The sequence below is a fragment of the Canis lupus genome, chromosome 11, assembly GCF_003254725.2.
Source record: "Canis lupus dingo isolate Sandy chromosome 11, ASM325472v2, whole genome shotgun sequence".
Classification (NCBI taxonomy): Eukaryota; Metazoa; Chordata; class Mammalia; order Carnivora; family Canidae; genus Canis; species Canis lupus.
This window is the reverse complement of record NC_064253.1, coordinates 60,766,724-60,788,244: the sequence shown is the minus strand read 5'-3', so window position 1 is coordinate 60,788,244 and position 21,521 is coordinate 60,766,724. Positions and strand designations below refer to the sequence as shown.

Here is a 21,521-nt window from a genome sequence, read left to right as displayed (position 1 = left end):
GAATTAAACCAAGCAAATAAAAATAAGCAATCCTAAATTCTATCAATCCCTAAATTTGAGTGAGGAATTTCTCAGATAATTATTTAGGGACACATCCAAGAGAGTGGTCAACTCTTATCATGCTAATTTAAAAAGAGAGCTAAGAATCAGAGCTACTGGTTATGCTTCAAATTTTTAACTACCCTGTAAGCAACATCTCAACTTCTCTCCTGGGAAGTTTTTAAATCATATAAAACATCATTCTTAGAGATCAAATGCTATAATGTCCAAAGCACCAGAAGAACAATGCACATAAAAGATAGATTTGGGGACATAGTGGAGGGTTTTGCCATTAATCAGCAAGCAATGAACTGATGAACAACATAAAATAAAAGCAAAATATGAATGAAGATTTTAAAGCAGAGTTTGAGTTAAGGGACATTAATTTAAAACTGAAAGTAATATTGGAAAAAAAAATCTTTCTAAATCTTGGCTTCTGGTAGAATGCCCCATAACTTGGGCAATTCTCCTAGTATTATCGCCAATGAATTAGGGGTTTAGGTAAGAGAATTCTGCATTCTGGTCAACCGCAATTTATCTTTCACTAAAGAATGATGCAGAAATACATATGCCAATTCATGGTCAAACTAAGCTAGTCTAGACCTCCAAATACTTCTCCCTTTTAAAAAATGATTATTACTGACAAATGATTTAATAGAAAAGTGTCAACTAGTGGAAAGGCAGAAAAGGGAGAGAAAAAATGGCTTGCATTTTCAGATTTTATGTTTTACCTTTTTAAGTTATAGGCTGGGATCCTTATTTACTGAACAAGAAAGACGAACAGTGGCAAGAAGAAAGCCTTCCTCATTTCCCCATGCCACCAGAAAGTTGGCAAGAACCTTTATTGCTGTCCCCCTCAGCCAGTGTTAAGTAAGAGGGATACAGAAAGAAAGAAAGGGAAGGCAAGTAACCAGACTGGGGGTGTTGCTGATGGTGCCCCTCGCTCACTCAATGCAGTTCTGGTAGATGCAGGCTTAATTAAAACTAAGAGCTCGACATCCCTTTACTTATGATTAGAGTGATCTGTACCTTGGAAAGTAAACATTGAAGTCTTGACTTTATAATTATCAATGCTATTAAAAGTAACACCAAAACATGCCCTGGAAGGGGTTATGGAGGAAAGAGTTTATTCTAAACATTCTGCTGAGGTTTTAATTTAGGTTGAATATACAATTATTCTGCATATCCATATAGCCTTCCTCCCTCCCTATCTTAAACAGACCCATTTTCTTTACTCTTGTATACTTAAATGGGCTTGTTTTATATTATGTATTTATTTTTAAGATGGAAACCTATGAAATCAACCACTTACTACACTATAAAGAAGAAAGAAGAGTCTTCATCTCATACTTTTGGAGGTTATGTGCAATTAGAAGGCACATTATTTAAAATGAACTGTTTAAGGAGGTAGGCAATCATATAATATCTTGTAGTAACATGCTCTTTAAGAACAATACATTTGTAAAATAAGCAGTAATTACACAAACATACGCAAGAGACATCTGTCATTATGCAGAGGTGGGAATATCTGTGGGAAAAGCAACTCAGGAGTCTCTTACAGTGATTAAGTTGCTTTTTTTTTTCTTCAAATGAAAGTAGAGTACTTATAATACATATATATCACTGACCAGAGATCATTTATCCTTCTCACAATTAAGCTGAGGTTAGAGAAGACCAGGTTGTCTTACTGAGCGGGAACGTGAGTGCTGATGGAAATAAACCTTGTTGGCTACTGAAAAATAGCTTAAGAAACAAAGAAAGTACAATCCAGGCAACGGAAGAAAAAGTCAGCAAAGGGTAAAAGACAGGAACAGAAACAAAACAATATTTAAAAAGTGGGGGATATGAATTTTAGCAAGTTGAAAGGAATTATCACCTCCCAAAAATGACAAAAATCAGACTGTCCATTCAACCGTATAACCACATGTTCAGTCTGATGAAAACCAAACACTGACAGTTAAAAAGACCCCCCCTCTTGTGTCCCCCCCCCCCACCTCCCCACCCTGCATTGAACCAGCAGTTTTACTTTAGGGACAAAAGAGCCCCTGCCCACCACAGGCACAGGAAAACGATGCTGTTCCTTTCAGCTTACTTTTACAGAAGGTGACCTCAGTTGTGACAAGAATTCTGCAATCCAGGTGATGGGTAAACACACAAACAGAAAGAGCAGCACGTCCTGCGTGATACAGATAACCAAAGCTTCTCCCGAAGAAGTGCAATCAGTGAAGACAGAGAGAGAGAGGAAGTGAAAATGAAACTCTTGGAGGCCGGCCACTGCCTCATCTCCACCTACCATCGGTTTTAGCTCTCTGGCATCAGCAACGCCTCCCTTCCCAGCTTCTTTCATTGCTTTTCTACTGTTTTCCACAAACTCCTGCAAAATATGGACCAGATTGCATGAATTCTTGGGTCCTTTCAGATGATGGTTGGTAGATGACTTCTAAGGAGCATTTACATTTTTGATTCTATGTTAGTAAATGGATGGCCTGAAAACATAGCAGTAAATTATATTTATTAACTCTACACAAGAGCTGCTAAATTTGTGTGGATAGGCTGCAATTTGTCAAGATAAAATCTTTTTGATCCATTCGTTGTGACCATCGTACTGAGGCTCAAGGTAAGAATGTTACTTCTATTTGGAAGAGAAAATACCTAACTTTTTTTTTTAAAAGGACTGTTTTCCCAGACTTGGTTATTGTTTTGTTGTTCTACTTTTTCCAAATCAAGGTTAAACGGAACAACAAGAGCATTTTACTCCATACTCCAGCATTTACGCCCTCTCTTTAAAATAACCTTAGAAGGTAAAAGAAAACATCGATACTACTATGTCCAGAACACAGTTTTTACCAAGCCATAAATGAGCTACTTAAAAAAAAATGCCTATCTGGCTTTGAAATTACTCCATAAAGCAGGAAGACAGGAAGTAACAACCAGAACTTGTGGTCAAAAGTAGTTAAAATGGGATTGTGCCCCAAAGGAGACATTTCTATCCTGTCAAAGTTTATGGAGTACTTCTCCATTAAATATTCTCATCATTCTTACAGAAAACACTAAAAGAAGAAAAAGTATATTTTTTTTACTCAGCTTCTGATCAGGGGTTTAAAAAACAAAAACAAATTCTTCTTCCTTTTTTTTTTTTTAATCTACACCCACATGGCACTGAAATTTATAACCCCGAGATCAAGAGTCACATGCTCTACCGACTAAGCCAGCCAGATATCACCAAATTCTTCTTCTAAATGCCTTCATCAGCAGGGAGGTAGAATGCTCACAAGTCAAATACCATCATGAAGACAACCAGTTAGAATTATAATTTAGACATTATGAAAAAGTCCAAAATTTAGCTGATGGTGTTCTCAGTGAAAGAGATCATCAGTACCAAATATGTCCGTTAAATCATTTACAACTTTTGCAATTGGGGGGAAAAAAAGGAATCTATCTTATTTATTACCACATTTATTTTAGATTTAACTAGATAAACCACACTCCTGGGCAGAGGACTTGTTATCTTAGTGTCTAATATTTACTCTTCAATGTTACCTACTCTTCAGGTAGGAATATTTCACTGCTTAACAGCAAAGTATTATTATTAAGAAGTATCCTTAATTTGGTAGCATTTGACATTGGTAACAGTATTTGAACCATTTAAATACGGTTTCTAAATTTTTAAAAAATTTCTATTGAGATTCGAAAACAGGGAAGCTGCAGAGGCTACATAAGTATAAAGAATGTAAATGTTAATACCTGTGTAAAGATTTGGATCTTGACTAATGGAAAATAATACAATCAGGGTCTGTTCATCTGTATTCATTACGCAACACCCTCAATTTGGCCTGGCATACTTAGGATAATGAGTTCTAGTGGGGTTGATAGCAATAATATTTGGAAAGATGATAGATGGAGAAATACAGACAGGTACTACAACCTAGGAAGTCTTTGAGCTCCACTTTAGGAAAGGGCACTGAGAACATCAGTGGTCCAATGTTCCAATTCAAGGGCTAAAACTCGGTTTAAAAAGTCAATTCTATTCCATCTAATCGCAGAGAGGGAGGCAGTAGTATGACATAATGTGAACTCAGGGCTAAAGTGGGTATGGCTACAGCTTGGTGTATTTAAATTTTCCCATCCATGCCAAGGATGGGACTTTCTTCCCTGATTTCCCTATGACTAACCTCATTCCTGAACACTACAGGTATAACTCCAAATTACTCAGTTACATATACTAGGAGTGAATTACAGAGAACGTTTTGCAGAATATTTTCACTAGTATTTTTACCCCTAAAGCAGTCGAGGGCATTTGAAGTACTTACCATCAGCACTTTATCCATATAGAATTCTCTGCCAGGGCTCCCATCATTGTATTTTGTATCAATGGCAAAACACAAGAATAATACATCCACTACCATTTCGTAAATGGACAGGAAGCAATGAGCGACTAGGAAAGCAAAGAGGCAGACGATGATCAGAGGCAGCACCCATACTGTGTAATCTTGCTGGTAGTTGAGCAGCATAATCCCAGCCAAGCCTGTGCTGCAGACTATCAGCACCTGAAGCAGAGAGAACAAAGAGGACACTTAATAGCCTACAACAGAAAATCACCATTTCTTCATCATTTGCAGACTTCAAATTCCCTTCAACATGTATAAATGATGGTCGCATACATTCATTCCACCTCAAGTTAGGAAGTATAATTCACATATATCCACAGACACGTATACATATATATCACATAAATAAAACAGAATCCGTTAAACACGTCTGGTTTAAATGAAAAATAGTCATGTTTTCCAAATGTTATGCTGGTTCCTTAAAACTTCCCATATTTAGCACCTTTAAAACTTCCCATATTTAGCAATTTTTAAAATCAAGGTATGCATATTTTAGAAAATTCCCTTAGTAGCACTTAGAAGAAAATTACTGACATTCCAGGGTGTTGCTATGTACTTTTTTCTAAGCACTTTTACATATATGAAACAGTATTATATATGAATCATTAAAATCTATTCATTAATATTTATAGCATCATTCTAAATGTTTCATAAATACTTAGCCACATAATTTCATTTTAGGGGTGATTTAAAATTTGACTGGGCTTCTCCAACTAGAGACTTCTATTGTTTTCTGGCTGCAACAAACATCTCTAAGGGTTCTTTGTTTCACATTTTATTTCACACAGTATACGTGGTGAATTTAATATGATTTGCCTTGAAATTTAGATTTGGATTACCTTATGAGCAAAGAGGTTGCCACAAACATCCATCATAGAAGAATACAAGAAATAGCCAATTTGCTTATTGTCAAGAATGACCTACTCTGATCTTTCCCATGCAGCACTTTACATTTCTTGTGGTTCTTTTAATACATTTTAGTTCGGTTTTTCAATCTCTATGAATGGTTTATGGCGAACATTATCATCCTCATTTTATAGACTGGGAAATGTGCTCAGAGATGCTAGGCAACCTGCCCAAGGTCACAGAGTAGAAGAGCAGGCAGCACCCAAATAACGGTGTTACAATGCCAACTCCAGCACTATTTGTAGGTAAAAACTCAGGAAATGCTTGGATTTGAATATAAAGCAGTAACAGGTTTTATTGAATCCTGAACAGAGTTTTGCTCAGCCCCTTACTTGGCCTACCACCCAGCATTAAATAACAAAGGAAAAGAAAGAATGCTCTAGAATCACAGCAGCCTTTCCTTGTCCAGTGCTGAGAATGTTACAATGCCAACTCCAGCACTATTTGTAGGTAAAAACTCAGGAAATGCTTGGATTTGAATATAAAGCAGTAACAGGTTTTAATGAATCCTGAACAGAGTTTTGCTCAGCCCCTTACTTGGCCTACCACCCAGCATTAAATAACAAAGGAAAAGAAAGAATGCTCTAGAATCACAGCAGCCTTTCCTTGTCCAGTGCTGAGAATGGTTTGAGAATTCTCTTGCCTTTTCCCTACTATTTATCCACACCAAAGCACCTCTCCCTCAACATTTTAACCAAGAGTTATAAGGCATTAGGTGAAATATTGATCAGGCTATAAATGACCCTTCTCAGATTTAGGGAGCAAATCTGGGTTTATCCAAAATTTGAAAGACCCTCCACCATTTTTTGAGGCACTCAGGAATCCTCTTTAATAGTTACTTATTTTCTGGGGTGATTTCTACAGATAGCTAATTATATCTGTTTTCCTTCACTCTTTTTGGTTTTTAGAATCAGTTATTTCTTATACTCATCTTCAAATTTTTGATATTCATCCTGCAGGACTGAGGGTCTTTTGCTCTCATTATACCACCAGAAGTTAAGCCACATTTGAAATGTTAAAGTCAAGTAAAGGGAGAAGGTATGGCTCAGACAAACCAATGCTGAGACCAAAGCTGTTGAGGTGGGAGGCTAGATATTGTCATATGAGAAAAATCTTCAAGAATTAATGATATTTAGCCAAAAAGGTCAAAGAAATATAATAATTACTCCCAAATATTATGAAAGGGTATCATCCATTTATTCAAGCAGAGGATACATTAACGGTTCTCAAACAATAGAGGAGATAGGTATCACTTGGGGAGTTTGTGAATAACAGATTCCTGGGCCCCACCCCTAGAGTCCAATAAGGGGAAGCCCAGCAATATTCATTTAAAAAGTACCTAAGGTCATTGTGATAAAGTCCACAGCCTGTAAGAAGTACTGGTCTGTATCAGTGATCTCCATACTGATCACAAATACCCGAGGAGTATTTGAGGGGATCACCTAGGACTTCAAATTGTCTCTCTCATTTATTGAAATTTTTTAATACTATGCTTTATATGCTTCATAAATTATTAAACACAGCACATATATTAATAAATATAAATATATTAGGAAGTGGGCTCAAAACTTTTTTCTAATAAGACATATGATTTAAAAAGTTTTGACTCTTCTGCAGGAAGGAAAGGGTGCTAGTTTTGTAATCAGAAAGATGTAGATTTGAATCACAGAGTTAATACTTCTTAGTTTTGTAACTCGAAGCAAGGTCAAATTTAACCTGAGTCTGTTTTTCTGCCTTTAAAAGAGACATAATAGTACACACATCCCTAAGTATTAAAATAAGGCATTCTGAAACCCCACAGTGCTTGGCAATCATTGTTTTTTCCTTTCATTTCCACCATAAATCTTGCATTTATGATGTCCTTTCCACATGGAACTCAAAGTTTTGAAATATTTTGTTTACCAGTAAAATAGCACCTATAAGTAATAATTCATATCCTCATTTTTAATTAATCGATACCAAATAAACTTCCAATGATTAATGTTAGAAAAAGTATTATCAAATAGAGATAAAATAATTTCACACAGAAGTGAAGAGCTTGAGATTTTGTGGGTGTTTTTGTATAGTTTTATTGGGCAAATATGCACTATCTACTGGACTTGAAAATGTTTAAATAGCTTGTAAATCTCTATTTTTATCTGTGGGGGCCCTATAGACCAGTGATCACAGTTCACAAGCCACTACATTAGAGGACCTAAGATCCCTCCCAAATCTAATTTACCATGCCATGAAACTACTTGGGTTCCATGGAAATGGGATCCATGGCACTGTCTTTGGTTTTCTTTTAAATTTAGGGATTTTAAAATTAAATCTTAAGACAATTTTGAATTCATGGGTAGGTGTGAGAAATAACACAGATGATTCCATGTACCCTTTACCTAGTTCCCTTCAACGATTACATCTTGTAAAACTACACTATAGTATTGTACAATATCATAACCACAGTATTGACATCAACATAGTCAAGATACAGAGCATTTTCATCATCACAAGGATCCTTCACCTTACCCTTTTTTATGACTATTCCTATTCCTCCCCCAACCCCATCTCTAACTGGGTGACCACAAATCTGTTCCCAATTTCCATAATGTTGTCATTTTAAGACTGTTTCAAGCCCCACATTCGGCATACAGCCTACTTAAAAAAAAAAAGGTATCTAAGAATGTTATATAAATGGAATCAATACAGTATTTAATTTTCTGGGATTGGAGTTTTCCACTCAGCAAAATTCCCTCATGATTAATCCAAGTTGTATATTATCAATAGTTTGTTCCTGACACTTTTATTTTTTTAAAATGACTTTATTTATTTGAGAGAGAGTGAGTGAGTGAGAAAGAGCACAGGCAGGGGGAGGGGCAGAGGGAAAAGCAAACTCCTTGCTCAGCAAGGAGCCGGGATGACATGACGTGGGGCTTGATCCCAGGACCCTGGAATCATGATTTGAGCCAAAGAGCAGACAGTAGGTGCTTCACCAACTGAGCCACCCAGATGCTCCCTGTCCTTTATAATGCTTATTCAGATCTACCCACTTGAACTATCTAATCAGAAAACTATTTCTGCATACTAGTAGCCACTTTTAATTGTAACGAAAGAAATGCTTTCAAAAGATTTCCTGCATTCTGTGATCAGAACTACATTTTAAAAAAGATAACTAAAGAATATTTATCTCAGTATGTTGAAAACCCAGAAGACTTTATTCCCCTCTCAATTTTTTCCCTCCTTTTTTAGTATCTCGATTAAAAAATAATTTATCATCCGTGGCTTTTTTACAGTGTTACAAATTTTGTATTATTCCAACTTATATGTTTCTGGAAAGCAATTTAGCAATGTACATCAAGAAACCTATTATGTACTTTGACTCATTAATTCCACTTCTATGATTCTGGGCTCAGGAAATAAGGATCGACACAGGCAAGGATTTGTATACAAAAGTTTCACAGTATCATACTTTATATTCATAAATGAGAACAGTTTAACCGTAAAAAGAAATTGGAGGTTTGGTTAAATAAATGATGATACAGCAATTGTTTAACCATGTTTAAAACATTTTTAATAAAATAGGAAATGCTCATAACACAATATGAAGTGAAAAGAGGGATATAAAGCTGCCTTTTCTACTAGATTTTAAATTCTTTTTATTGACTAGTATATAACCAGTACCCAGAAAAGTCCCTCACACATTAGTAGTGGGCATTCTAGAATATTTGTGGAATGAAAAAAAGGTTATGATAAAACTAAAGAAAAAATTTTGACAGGTCACTAAGCTGCTGAAAAACTCAAAGTCAATTTTAAAATATTGTATTTTATCATCTCTATATTTCTCCATTATACAAAAATCCATATTTATTTATTTTTAAAGATTTCATTTATTTATTCAGAGAGAGGTGGAGACATAGGCAGAGGGAGAAGCAGGGTCCCTGTAGGGAGCCTGATGTGGGACTCGATCCCAGGACTCCAGGATCACGCCCTGAGCCAAAGGCAGACACTCAACCGCTGAGCCACCCAGGCATTCCAAAAATCCATATTTTATAGAGATTATTATGGTAACGCAGGGGAAGGGGTTTCCAATCACTGACATTTTCAATATCCAAACATATTTTCAATATCCAAAGATAATCATTATTAACATTTTGAGACAGTAATTCTTTTTCATATGTACATTCTTAAACAGTACTTAACAGTACTAACAGTTTAAGTACTTAAACAGTACTTAACAGTGATAGTCCAGTAGTTTTACTCAGCCTTTTCGCTTATCATATTATAAACTTTTAATGAAAAATATGGTCTAATAGGTAAATAATAGTCTGCTATTATTTCTAACCATTTCTCTATTGTTAGGCAGTAGATTTAGAAAATTTTTTTTTACTTTTTTAAAATTTAAATTCAATGAACTAACATGTAGTATATTGCTAGTTTCAGAGGTAGAGGTCAGTGGTTCATCAATCTTATATAATGCCCAGGGTTCATTATATCACATGAACCTCCTTAATGTCCATCACCCAGTTACCCTGTCCCCCAGATCCCCACCCTCCAGCGACCCTCAATTTGTTTCCTAGAGTTCAGCATCTCTTATGGTTTGTCTCCCTCTCTGATTTCATCTTGTTTTATATTTGTCTCCCTTCCTCTATGATCCCATTTTGTTTCTTGAATTCCACTTATGAGTGAAATCATATAATTGTCTTTTTCTGATTGACTTATTTTGCTTAGCATAATACCCTCTAGTTCTATCCATGTCATTGCAAATGGCAAGATTTCTTTCTTTTTGTTTTTTTTTCTTTTTCTTTTTTGATGGCTGGGTAGTATTCCATGGTGTATATCCATATCTTCTTTATCCATTAATCTGTCAATAGACATCTGGGCTCTTTCCATAGTTTGGGTATTGTGAACATTGCTGCTATAAACATTGGGGTGCAGGTGCCCCTTCAGATTACATCTGTATCTTTATGATAAATGCTTAGTAGTGCAATTTGTTAGGCAGCAGATTGTTTGCAATTGATAACTATTAGAAATAATACTCTATTTTTCTGTATTTAGAATTATTTCTAGTAGTGGTTTACCATCAAGAGAATTCCTGAATCAAAAGACTTCTTTAAAAAAAAAATCCAAGGGCAAACTTAATGTCAGCGCATAGTGACTTAAAACTGAGAAACCAGACAGACCTAAGTTTGAACTCCAGCTTTGCCACATTCTAGTTCTCTAAATTTGGGCAACGTATCTAGTTCTCCTAACTTTGGTTTCCTCTGCTATAAAATGAAGGTAATAACAGTGGCTCACCTTACAGGGGAGGATGATTAACACTTCACATAAAATACATTCCTCAGTACCTAGTGCTGAGCAAGTGTCTCCATCAGAGTTTACTAAAATCACCATCATGATCAAGTGCTGCTCCTGAATATAATTTTCTGTTACTCTTCTAATATGGCTTCTCTTTTATTTTAATTGCTCTGTGTACACATGTTCTTACTTTAAGTTGCCTCATATCCTTCTTAGTAGATAAATTATAAATATGTAAAACATATAGACAAAAAATCTGAAGCCTTCTTAAATTAGTCATATAGCATATAAATAACAGCAATAGTTAATAAGAGTGTCAAACACTACACTCAGTCCTTAACATGGATTAACTCATTCAGTCCTTACTATAAAACATTTCCTCTTGTAAGAACATGACAAGGACAAATCCAACAGTCATAATGTAAGTTGAATTACAGATTCTCAAAATAACTGCACAGTTTTATAATTCTTTTCAGATGACAGTTGCCTGAGAACTTGAAACCACACTGTGCTATCCATGCCTCTATACATCAAATATTTTTTCCCTTTCAAAAACATTTTCAAAACACAGTGGCTGGAGTAACCTAAATGTTTAGCAGTAAGAGGATATTTAAGAATGGCATTTGATAAAATACTTTCCATCATGATAATGAATAATTATGAAGATTATCAGGGCAATATGAGAATTGTATATGATATAATATGAAGTACAAAGGACAGAACAAACTGGTATGATGCTATGATTGTTATTCTACAGAAATATAAGCCTACAAAAAAACACTGGGAGGGAATATATGAAAATGATATTATTAGGCTATAATGGTGTCAGCTCAATTTTTCAAATTTTCTGAGATTCTAATGGTTCAAACTACAGATACAAAGAAATCCATTATATTGTTATTTATTATTTTGCAGATTTTAAAAGTACATAAAAATTACCTCTTTTCAGACACTTTAAGGACAGGTAAGTCTCACTTCCTAACAGCTCTGTTTTAAAGGCATTTATACATAGTAACAGTAACAGCCAACATTCATCGAGAACGTAAAATGTGTTGAGCACTGTCTTAGGTACACTACCCGTATTATGCATCTAATCCTCATAGCCCTACAGGTATGACTCTATTATTATCCCACTTTCATACACGCACAAATTGAAGCACAGAATGGTTATGTACCCTGCCTCGGTCATACAGCTAGTAGGTAACAGAGCCAGGATTTAAACTGACGCAGTCAGACTCCTGATGCAGTACCCCTAATCACTAAGCAGACTGGTTCTGAATTCTTTACAGATCAAAATATGTAAGGAGAAACATGGGCAAATTACTTAACTGCTGTGTCTCCGTTTCCCCATTATAAAAATGAGGATAATATTAGAACTTCCTTTACAAATTTGTTAAGATTAAATGAGCACCATAGATACTTAGAACAGTATCTGACACAAATTAGGGCTTTGTAAGTGCTTCTTTTATATTACATATATTTAGTACTTTGGTGAGCAAGATATTTTTCATATATAAATATGCAAAAATTGACTTTATGTTTCAGATAACATATTTGGTCTTACCTTGCCTAGGAATAACATGAAATCCCCCACTGTGTTGATGGCAGCCACCCGTAAAGCATTCTCCACCAGAATGACAAAGGCATCCTTCGCGGAGGTGCAGAAGTTGGTGCTGTTGATAGCTGTGGCTGTGTATGCATTCTGGACCAAAGCAAAAAACAATATTTTCATCAATAAATGTAATTTTACTCTGTTAAGATATAAACCAAATAATATGGTTAAAGCATAGCTTGTGAAAACAGGGCAGCCCAGGTGGCTCAGCGGTTTAGCGCCGCCTTCAGCCCAGGGCCTGATCCTGGAGACCCGGGATCGAGTCCCACATCGGGCTTCCTGCGAGGAGCCTGCTTCTCCCTCTGCCTGTGTCTCTCTGCCTCTCTTTCTCTCTGTGTCTCTCATGAATAAATAAATAAAAATAAAAAAATAAAAATAAATAAAAATAAATAAAGCATAGCTTGTGAAAACAGTTCACAGTTAAACTCACGCCTTTGGTGAGGTATAGGTTAAGACTTAGCACAAGGAAATGCTAGACATTTAAAAAAAAACAAAACCTGATATGGTAAAAAGAGCTTTTTGGTTGGCTTAGTTTTAGTCCTTCTAAAATACTGATATTTATTAAAGCATGCACAAACCTTTCCAACATCCATTAAGTTCTTCCCTGCCTTAGGTAAATCAAACATAATTTAACCTTTCCTAGATGTCTCAGGTTCATCATTATGAATATCAGTGATGCATTATTACGATTCCAGTGATGCTTTAAAAGCTACACAAATAGGTAAAAGGCACAGGGATGCTGTGTTGTTTTCTGGAACACCTGCCATCTACCTCTTTGGTGCCTTCCATTATGCTATCATTTCTCACAGTACTTGTGGTAGACAGCTGTTTGTTGCAAACATACCCTCCTGGGAGTAGGACCCCACATCCCCTTTGAGAAAACAGTCCTTCCCCATTCTCTTAGAGTCTGAGTGAGGGACACTAGCTCTGGCTCTGGGGGTGGCCTAGACTGATGTCAGCTGATCAGCATGTTTTACCTACCTCCACAATGACTGGTTCTGGGATTGGTACATACACTAATAGAGCCAATGAAAGCAAAAGATGTTCCCTAGGGCTTCTGGGAAAAAATAAGTTTCCCTTCTCTTCCACAGGAGCTCCTGACAAACCAGCTCTCATTTTCTTGGATAGCAATGTGTGAGGGTATGAACTGCCATGGCTGTTTTGCCAACATAATGCAAAGAGCCTGAAGCTGCTGGAGGTCCCAATATGAAAGGGAGGGCAAGGCTTCCATCACAGGGGCGGGGGGCGGGGGGGGGGGGGTAGGGGGGAGAGCAGAGAGAAACCAGTTACTTGTACCTGGTGACAATGTTTGCATGATTAGGAGCCACATTTCTGGACTTTCCAGCCACACAAGCTAATACATTGCTAAGAATCTTTCCTCCCAATCTCTCTCTGCCCCTTCCTCATGCTCTCTTTTTTAGGTCAGATTGAGCTGGCTTTCTGTCCCTTGTCATACGGAGTCCCAGCTGACACACTTTTATTCAATTATACCTGCTTCTGCTGCTCCATGTCTTCTCTGACCCTCTGTCACAGACTCTGATTTTTTTTTCCCCCTTTTTACACAGCATTCTAGAATAGGATTGACATTTTCTGGGAAATGTGAATAAATACTAGAACATCAAATACGTCTAAGTCTTAAGAAGGGAAAGTATGTGACTAAAACTTATCCTGGGGAATTTTTGGTTTAGTGCAGACTTAAATTGTTGGTGAGTCCAGAATGTTACAGCTGTTGGAAAGCTGCCATATAAAGGGCTTACTTTACATTGTCCACTTTTTAAAAAGATTTTATTTATTTATTTATTTATTTATTTATTTATTTATTTGAGAGAGACAGAGTGAGAGAGAGGGAGAACATGCACCTGGGAGCAAGGTGGAAGGAAGGGAAAAGGAGAGAGAGAATCTCAAGCAGACTCCCCACTGAGTGTGGAGCCTCACGTTCAATCTCATGACCTTAAGCCAAAGCTAAGAATTAGACACTCAACTGACTGAGCCACCTAGTGCCCCTGTAAAGTTTTTTTTTAACTTGTTTTTTATTTTAAGAGATTTATTTCTTTATTTGAGAGAAAGAGAGAGTGAGCACAAGTGGGGTATGGAGCAGAGGGAGAAGCAGACTCCCTGCTGAGCAGGGAGCCCAATGTGGGCTTGATCCCAGGACCCTGGGATCATGACCTAGGCTGGAGGCAGATGCTTAAGGGACTATGACACCCAGGTGTCCCTAAAGTCTTTTTCTTAAACTGAAGTATACTTAACACACAATGATACATTAGTTTCAGCTATACAATATAGCGACTCCACAACTCTGTAAGTTATGCTCTGTTCACCACAAGCGTGGCTACCATGTGTCACCATACAGTATGACAATACCACCATCTTCCCCATTCTGTACCTTTCATCCCCATGACTTATTCATTCCATAACTGGAAGCCAGTATCTCCCAGTCCCATTTAAACACTGAGCTTGGGAGATATAGTCTTTAATTTATGAATGTTCCTATTGTATGCTTGTTAATAGGAATTTGGCATGAAATTTGAGTCACCAAAAAATTAATTTGTTATTATACAGTTAAATTCATCGACTGAAAACACAGAATATTATAGGGCCAAGGAAAGAAGACTATACGGGTAGGGCACTACTTTTTCAGCAAGGAGGCAGTAGGATATAATGATGCTCTTTGAGAAAGATAACATGATTTTACTATATATCACTCCATCAAACAAACTAGGTTAATTTGTTATCAGAATATACTACTTCATTATGTTTACAGTTCTTTTTATCTCAAAAGCTAATATATAGAGTGTTTTAAAGAAATAATACTATTAAATTGTTCTGGTAGCATTAGTTTGCTGCTTGCTCTCATATATTGTCATCTGCCATTGCTTCTTACCAGCTAAAAGATAGCAGGCACCAAAGAGTCAACTACCTAACTGCAGTGCAGTGGTCTACATTTTACCTATAAAGCTTCTTTTGAAACATTCTACCAAATGCCTCAATGACATCAAAATAAACTATACTTTTGATCTTATGTAACAGTAACTCTGCTGAAAAATGATGGAGAAGGACTTCCTAGGCCTGATCTCTTCTCAAAGAACCAAGACCAACCAGTTCCCTCTATACTCAAACACACAAAAAACCCATTTAACAATTTATTCTAAAGCAGAGGTTGTCAAACTACAACCTGTGGGCCAAATCTGGCCTGCTGTCTACTTCTGTTAATAAAGTTTTATTGGAACACAGCAATTTTCATTTGTTTACATAGTGTTATGGCTGTTTTCATGCTACAATGGCAGAAATGAACAATTGTGACAGAGTCTATATGGCCACAAAGCCAAAACTATTTACTATTTGGTCCTTTACAGAAAAACTTTGCTGCTGACTCCTGTTCTAGAGTATTGCCCAGTATCAACATCAACCTTGTTTATAGTCCACGAACCCCATCTTCTCATCCCTTTTGGAAAACAAACCACATTTCCTCATTTCCAGTCTTTTAGTACCTTTCTCTACGACTTCTGACAACTGACAGATGTCTGTGGTGATTTGAAACAGAACATCCCATAAGGAAAATACAGGAAAATACCTTATTTCCCTTATTCTAAGACATGATCAGGAGACTAATGAACCATTTAATTAATAACAGGTTCTCAGGGGGAAAATACCTGTCATATTAACTATGTATTATTAGATGTTTTCCGAAGCTAAAAAAAAAAAAAAGGCACTATAATATCTAGAATCAAGGATACCAGATAACCCATTTAAATCAAATAGTTACTGTCTTAAACTTTACCTCCTCAATGAGTATCAACAACTCATTGTTAACTATGCTATTCTCCCCTCCCCAGTTTATTTATTTATTTTTTAAAAGATTTTATTTATTTATTAATGAGAGACACAGGGAGAGAGAGGCAGAGACACAGGCAGAGGGGGAAGCAGGCTCCCACAGGGAGCCTGATGCAGGACTCGATTCCAGGACCCCGGGATCACAACCTGAGCCAAAGGCAGACGTTCAACCACTGAGCCACCCAGGTGCCTCTTTACCCTTCCCAGTTTGACCATGACCTTCTTTGAAAGAGATAGAAGCAAGAGAGGATCCACACACCTCCAACCTCTCTCCTCTGTTATCATCAGACCAGCAAACTCAAAGAGGGTCTAACATCTCCAAACTAAGCCACAGAAGTTTTGTTTTTCAATAATTCAGAAGAAATTATTATTCCTCCTCTGACCTGCTTCTTCTCTTCCCATCCTGCCCCACCCATTCCATCTACCCTTTGTGGACATGGAAGGAGGGAGCAATAATTTCTTTTCTCCACTCCTCAGTTTCAGGGTTGGATATATCACAGAAATTTAGCTTTCTTGGCAAAATTCCTACAGATCTGTGCAACTCCTTTGTATTCAACCTAACTGAAAAAAAGTTAAGTGGATATTTCATAAGCTCTTTCTCCCACTCCTAAGGCAGGAAGATGAGCTGCATGTGACACACAAAGGTCAAGATGACCTCTTCAGGAATAAAATTGTGCTACAGATCACAGCAGGCCAATGAAACTTTCCTTTCACTTCTATACCTCCTAGTCTGAAAGGATTCACGCTAAGGCTCTCAAGAAATTCTGAGTTCTCTGTGGCTTTCCCTATTACTGTTCTCTGAACTTTCTGTTCAACTACTTGGTTGAGATTTTTACAGCCCACCTACCTTCACAGACAACCTTCCTGATCTTGCACTCAACTGCCCACAGAGAGGCAAATGATGAACATTTAGCCAGTGCCCAACATCTGCTCAGGCAGGATATAGGCTTGAGACTGTATAACTCCCAGAAGGAAGATAGAAGGTGATTGCCATCCAGGGAGCTTTTTAAAAGGATGACTGTTAGGCCCAAGGGGTCCCTGGTAGCATTTGTATGTGACAGGATGAGGTATAAAAGTCCTGGTCGGGGCACCTGGGTGGCTCAGTGGTTAAGCATCTGCCTTTGGCTGAGGTCATGATCCCAGGGTCCTGGGATCGAGTCCTGCATCCGGTTCCCCATAGGGAGCCTGCTTCTCCTTCTGCCTATGTCTCTGCCCTTCTGTGTTTCCCATGAATGAATGAATGAATGAATAAAAAGAAAAAGTCCTGGGCATGTGGAAGAAAATGTTAGGGTAGAAGGTCACCATGTATATAACCCAGGCCTGCTTGGCCACATGTTCTGGAATACTGCTTCCACATTTTCACACCTTTCTTTTCTTCACTTACAGAACTAGAAATTCTCTTGAAATTTAAAATCTGTATATAATAACTCACTAGGGCAAGATAGACAACAATGGTAGGAAAAAGGAAAAGGTATGTGTGGATCATTATAAAGTAAATAAGGGAAAATATAGTGAAATTATCCCTTTCTTATTTTGAGTGAGAAACGGGGGGCAAAAAGCCCAACAACCTATACCATACATTTCATTCAGTTTGGTTCTTTTATTTTTTTTAAAGATTTTATTTATTCATGAGAGACACAGAGAGGCCGAGACACAGGAAGAGGGAGAAGCAGGCTCCATGCAGGGAGCCTGATGTGGGACTCGATCCCAGGACCCCAGGAGCCGAAGGCAGATGCTCAACCATTCCTCAAGTGTCCCTCATTTAGTTTGGTTCTAAATTCTTAGGACTTTTTAAGGGATATAAGAATTAAAAATATGTTGTAAATCTTAAATTGATTGTCATGAAAACCACTGTTTCTCTTAGTTTATAGCACAAAACTTGAAAATTTGAGATGTTTGCATGATGTCTATAATAATCTGTACTCTAGTCCTTTTTATGATGCATACAATGAGTATATATTTATATGGGAAATGGTGATCCCCTGGCAAGAACTGGGCAAACTTAGTTTTGAAAACTTCCTCCATCTCTAGGTCATACGATTTGCTACAAGATGCTAGTCTCAACTTTCTCATCTGTAAGACGGAGGAAATGAGCCTTCCTTACAGAGTTCTAGAGAGAAAGTGATAATATATATTAAGTGCTTAATGTAGTATTAGGTAGTAAGTGCTCAAAAAATATCTTTGCAGCTGCATAGAGAAGAGCTTTATAATCTTAAAAGCTTGGCAGCCAGAGAGCAGATCCCGTCTAGTATTAAACACACTACTTCTAAATGGTGTCAAAGCAAACCAAGGGCTGAGTAATGCCCACAAGAAACAGATTTTAGTTGTAACAGTCTCTCCACCTAAAGTGAATTCTGTTAGATGAGGTGTACAATCACCTTCCTGGTCACTTAAGATATGCACTTGCAGAAACAAAGAGCAGTTCACAGTTCACTCTCTTTATGTGCAAAACTCTAGCACCTATGCTATAAATAATAAATGGCTTATTTTGAAAATCCAACGGTCTTTTCTGAAGCCAGCTGTATTTTCCATGCAGTTTGGCACTGGACCATGGCTTGGGCTTTTAGAATTTCATACCATGCTGCAAAAGGATTCTGGTCTCCTCTACCTTCATTATCAATACTCCTCTACTATTATCCTCTAAATTCTTAAAGCACTGGCAATAAGCTGATGGCTTATGGACAACTGACCCTTTTTTTTTTTTTTTTTTAAGATTTTATTTATTTATTCATGAGAGAGAGGCAGACACAGAGGCAGAGGGAGAAGCAGGCTCCATGCCGGGAGCCCGACACGGGACTTGATCCCAGGTCTCCAGGATCATGCCCTGAGCCAAAGGCAGACGCTCAACCACTGAGCCACCCAGGCATCCCGGACAACTGACTTTTTGGTGGCCTAAAGACCTTATTTGTCTGGCTCATTCAGTTTTTTTTTTTTTTTTTTTTTTTTTAGTTGTCAACATTTTAATAGCAGGAGACAAAATGCAAACATCGAGAATTCTGGCTTCACTTGAGAAAGTGGAAGAGTTAGCAACTGTCTAGAAATTCTCACATGGCAAGAGTATATCAGAGCTAAGAAGTGACTGTCCTCTGGGGATGCAATACGAACTCCCCAGTTTACTAGTCTCTACCACTCTCTACTGCCTTGGGCCCAGTCTGCTGCACTTATTTCCATGAGTAACCTAATGCTCCTCAACTGTCCTGCAGGGGTCTGCATTGTCCAGCCCTACTCAAGGCTTTTGACTTCAAAGTTGCATGATGGGCAGCCCCGGTGGCACAGTGGTTTAGCGCCGCCTGCAGCCCAGGGTGTGATCCTGGAGACCCAGGAACGAGTGCCACGTCAGGCTTCCTGCATGGGGCCTGCTTTCCCTCTGCCTGTGTCTCTGCATCTCTCTCTTTCTTTCTCTCTGTGTCTCTCATGAATAAATAAAATCTTAAAAAAAAAAAGTTGCATGATGATCTCAGGAGTGACAGCAAAAGAAAGGACAGGAGGAAAACAATGCAACAGGCATTAACTAATTGTTAACCATTTCCAAAGAGTAGACAAAACAGATCTCTGGATGGGAGACTCTACATGTAAAGTGTGAACGAACCACAGTGCCTGGCACGTGGTAAGTGTTCAATAAATATTAGCTGGCATTAAAATTAGTATTATTATTTCACTGTACTCTATTAAACATTCCAAAAATAATTTCAGAATGTAAACAGGTGACTTGACAAGAAATTTTGAAAAATAAGAATGAGAGGAATTTGTATTATATGTGTTAGAGATATATAATGAAGCTATAGAATTAAAAAAAAAAATACCCATTGTATCCAGAAGAAGAAGAAGAAAAAGAAAAAGAAGAAGAGGAGGAGGAGGGGGAGGAGGAAGTAGAAGAAGGTATAGTAGTTAGATATTGCAGTACTGGTGTAAAAGCATAGGCAGATCAATAGTACAGAAAAGAAAGTCCTAAGACATACTCAAGTATGATGTAGAAGAATTTAGTACATGATTAAAGTGACATTTCATAGCAGAAGCAAGAATAATGACTAACTGGCCATGAGACAACTGATTAAATCCCCAACTCAAAAGTATTAAAAAAAAAAAAAAAAAAAGGTAAACATCTGAAATATTAGAGGAAAAAATACTGGAATAATTATTTGACCTTAAGGTGGGAAAAATCTTTCCAAGCATAAAAAGCTAAGTAAGAAAGTGTTAAAAAAAAAGTCTGAAAGACCTGCCAGGAGAAAAATAAAAACCACTGCACATTAAAAAATGTAAAAGAAACTAACTGTGAACAGTACTATACAATAAGAGTCATCATTACAGAGGATTTGCTGTGTCCAGGCACAGACTCAGAGTACTACAGATACCATCTCTGCATCCTCATGGTAATGGGCACTACAGATACTATTATTATCCTCGTTTTACAAATGACTGTCTTATCAGTCTATAAGCAATGTCTGATAAGACATTACTACACTGAAATAAAATATTAGAAACTTTTTCTCAAAGCTAATAGTACATATTTCAATAAAGGTCACTTTTATTAGCACAGTGAGATCATGGGTGACTTTGTTTTCTCTTGGTTTTCCAAACTCTTCAGTATTTTTTACATTATATTTACTTTTAAAGAAAGTAGATACATCTTTAGAACTACTTCTCGTTTTATCTTTGCCAGAGCTCTCTTATCTTAGAGTAAAACATTGGGAGTTCTTTATAAAACAATAAAATGAAGGGAGCAGGAGAGAGCGATAACGGTTACTAGGTGATGATCAAGAGCCAGGCACTGTAAGAGGTGATTTATCTGCATTAATATTTCATCCTTGCCTAAAGCCTATGAGGATAGGTATATTTTTCTCTACTCAGTGAAGAAGGAAACGGAGATTCTGAAGTTTCACTGGACTTGCCAAATAATTAAACTGTTGGGATTGAAACACACCTTCAATATCTGGGCTTTCTCCACTGTATATCCCCCCAATTATCCATCTTGTCTTCTCCAACAAGGCTATAAAAATATGGACTCAATCCAATGCATATGGGAAAAAGAAACTTCATTTTCAGGAAGTGATAAATACTAGAGACAAAAGGAAAGGTGTGAGCTGCCTGTTATCTTGGTGCCAGCTCAGGCTTGATCTCTAGCACAGCACTAATCTTGTAACTGCCAAATGTTTGTGACAGCACTGAGAAGAATGTCCCTTCAAACACCAGCAGATCATACTCTTAGACCTTACTGTTTTTTTTTTTTTTTCCAAATTTTAGAAAAGTCTCTAAAGCTCATCTATTCAGTACTGCCATGATTCCTGTCATCTTAAATGCTTTAAACAGACGGGTGCCCACCCAACTCTGAAACACGGGAGCAAGGGTTTAAAAAAATTCCACTGGTAGGGCACCTGGGTGGCTCGGGTCAGGGCCTTAGGGTCCTGGAATCAAGCCCTGCAATGGTTTCTCTGCTCAGCAGGCATTCTGCTTCTCCCTCTGCCTCTCTC

At 37.4% G+C, this 21,521-nt stretch overlaps 1 protein-coding gene across 5 annotated transcripts in view; it reads right to left on the bottom strand.

Moving 5' to 3' along the window:
* SLC44A1 (solute carrier family 44 member 1) overlaps positions 1–21,521 on the bottom strand; it is a 193,557-nt gene that overhangs the window by 45,069 nt on the left and 126,967 nt on the right. For 3 of the 5 annotated variants that reach the window (XM_049116338.1, XM_049116337.1, XM_049116339.1), the window contains 3 exons: positions 12,172–12,309; positions 4,350–4,586; positions 2,333–2,413 (listed from right to left, as the gene is read on the bottom strand). In XM_049116338.1, coding sequence (XP_048972295.1) covers positions 2,333–2,413; positions 4,350–4,586; positions 12,172–12,309 — 456 coding nt within the window. Of the gene's footprint in view, positions 1–2,122; positions 2,414–4,349; positions 4,587–12,171; positions 12,310–21,521 lie in introns of those variants that run through there. The other 2 variants (XM_025433237.3, XM_049116336.1) reach the window with 1 other exon arrangement.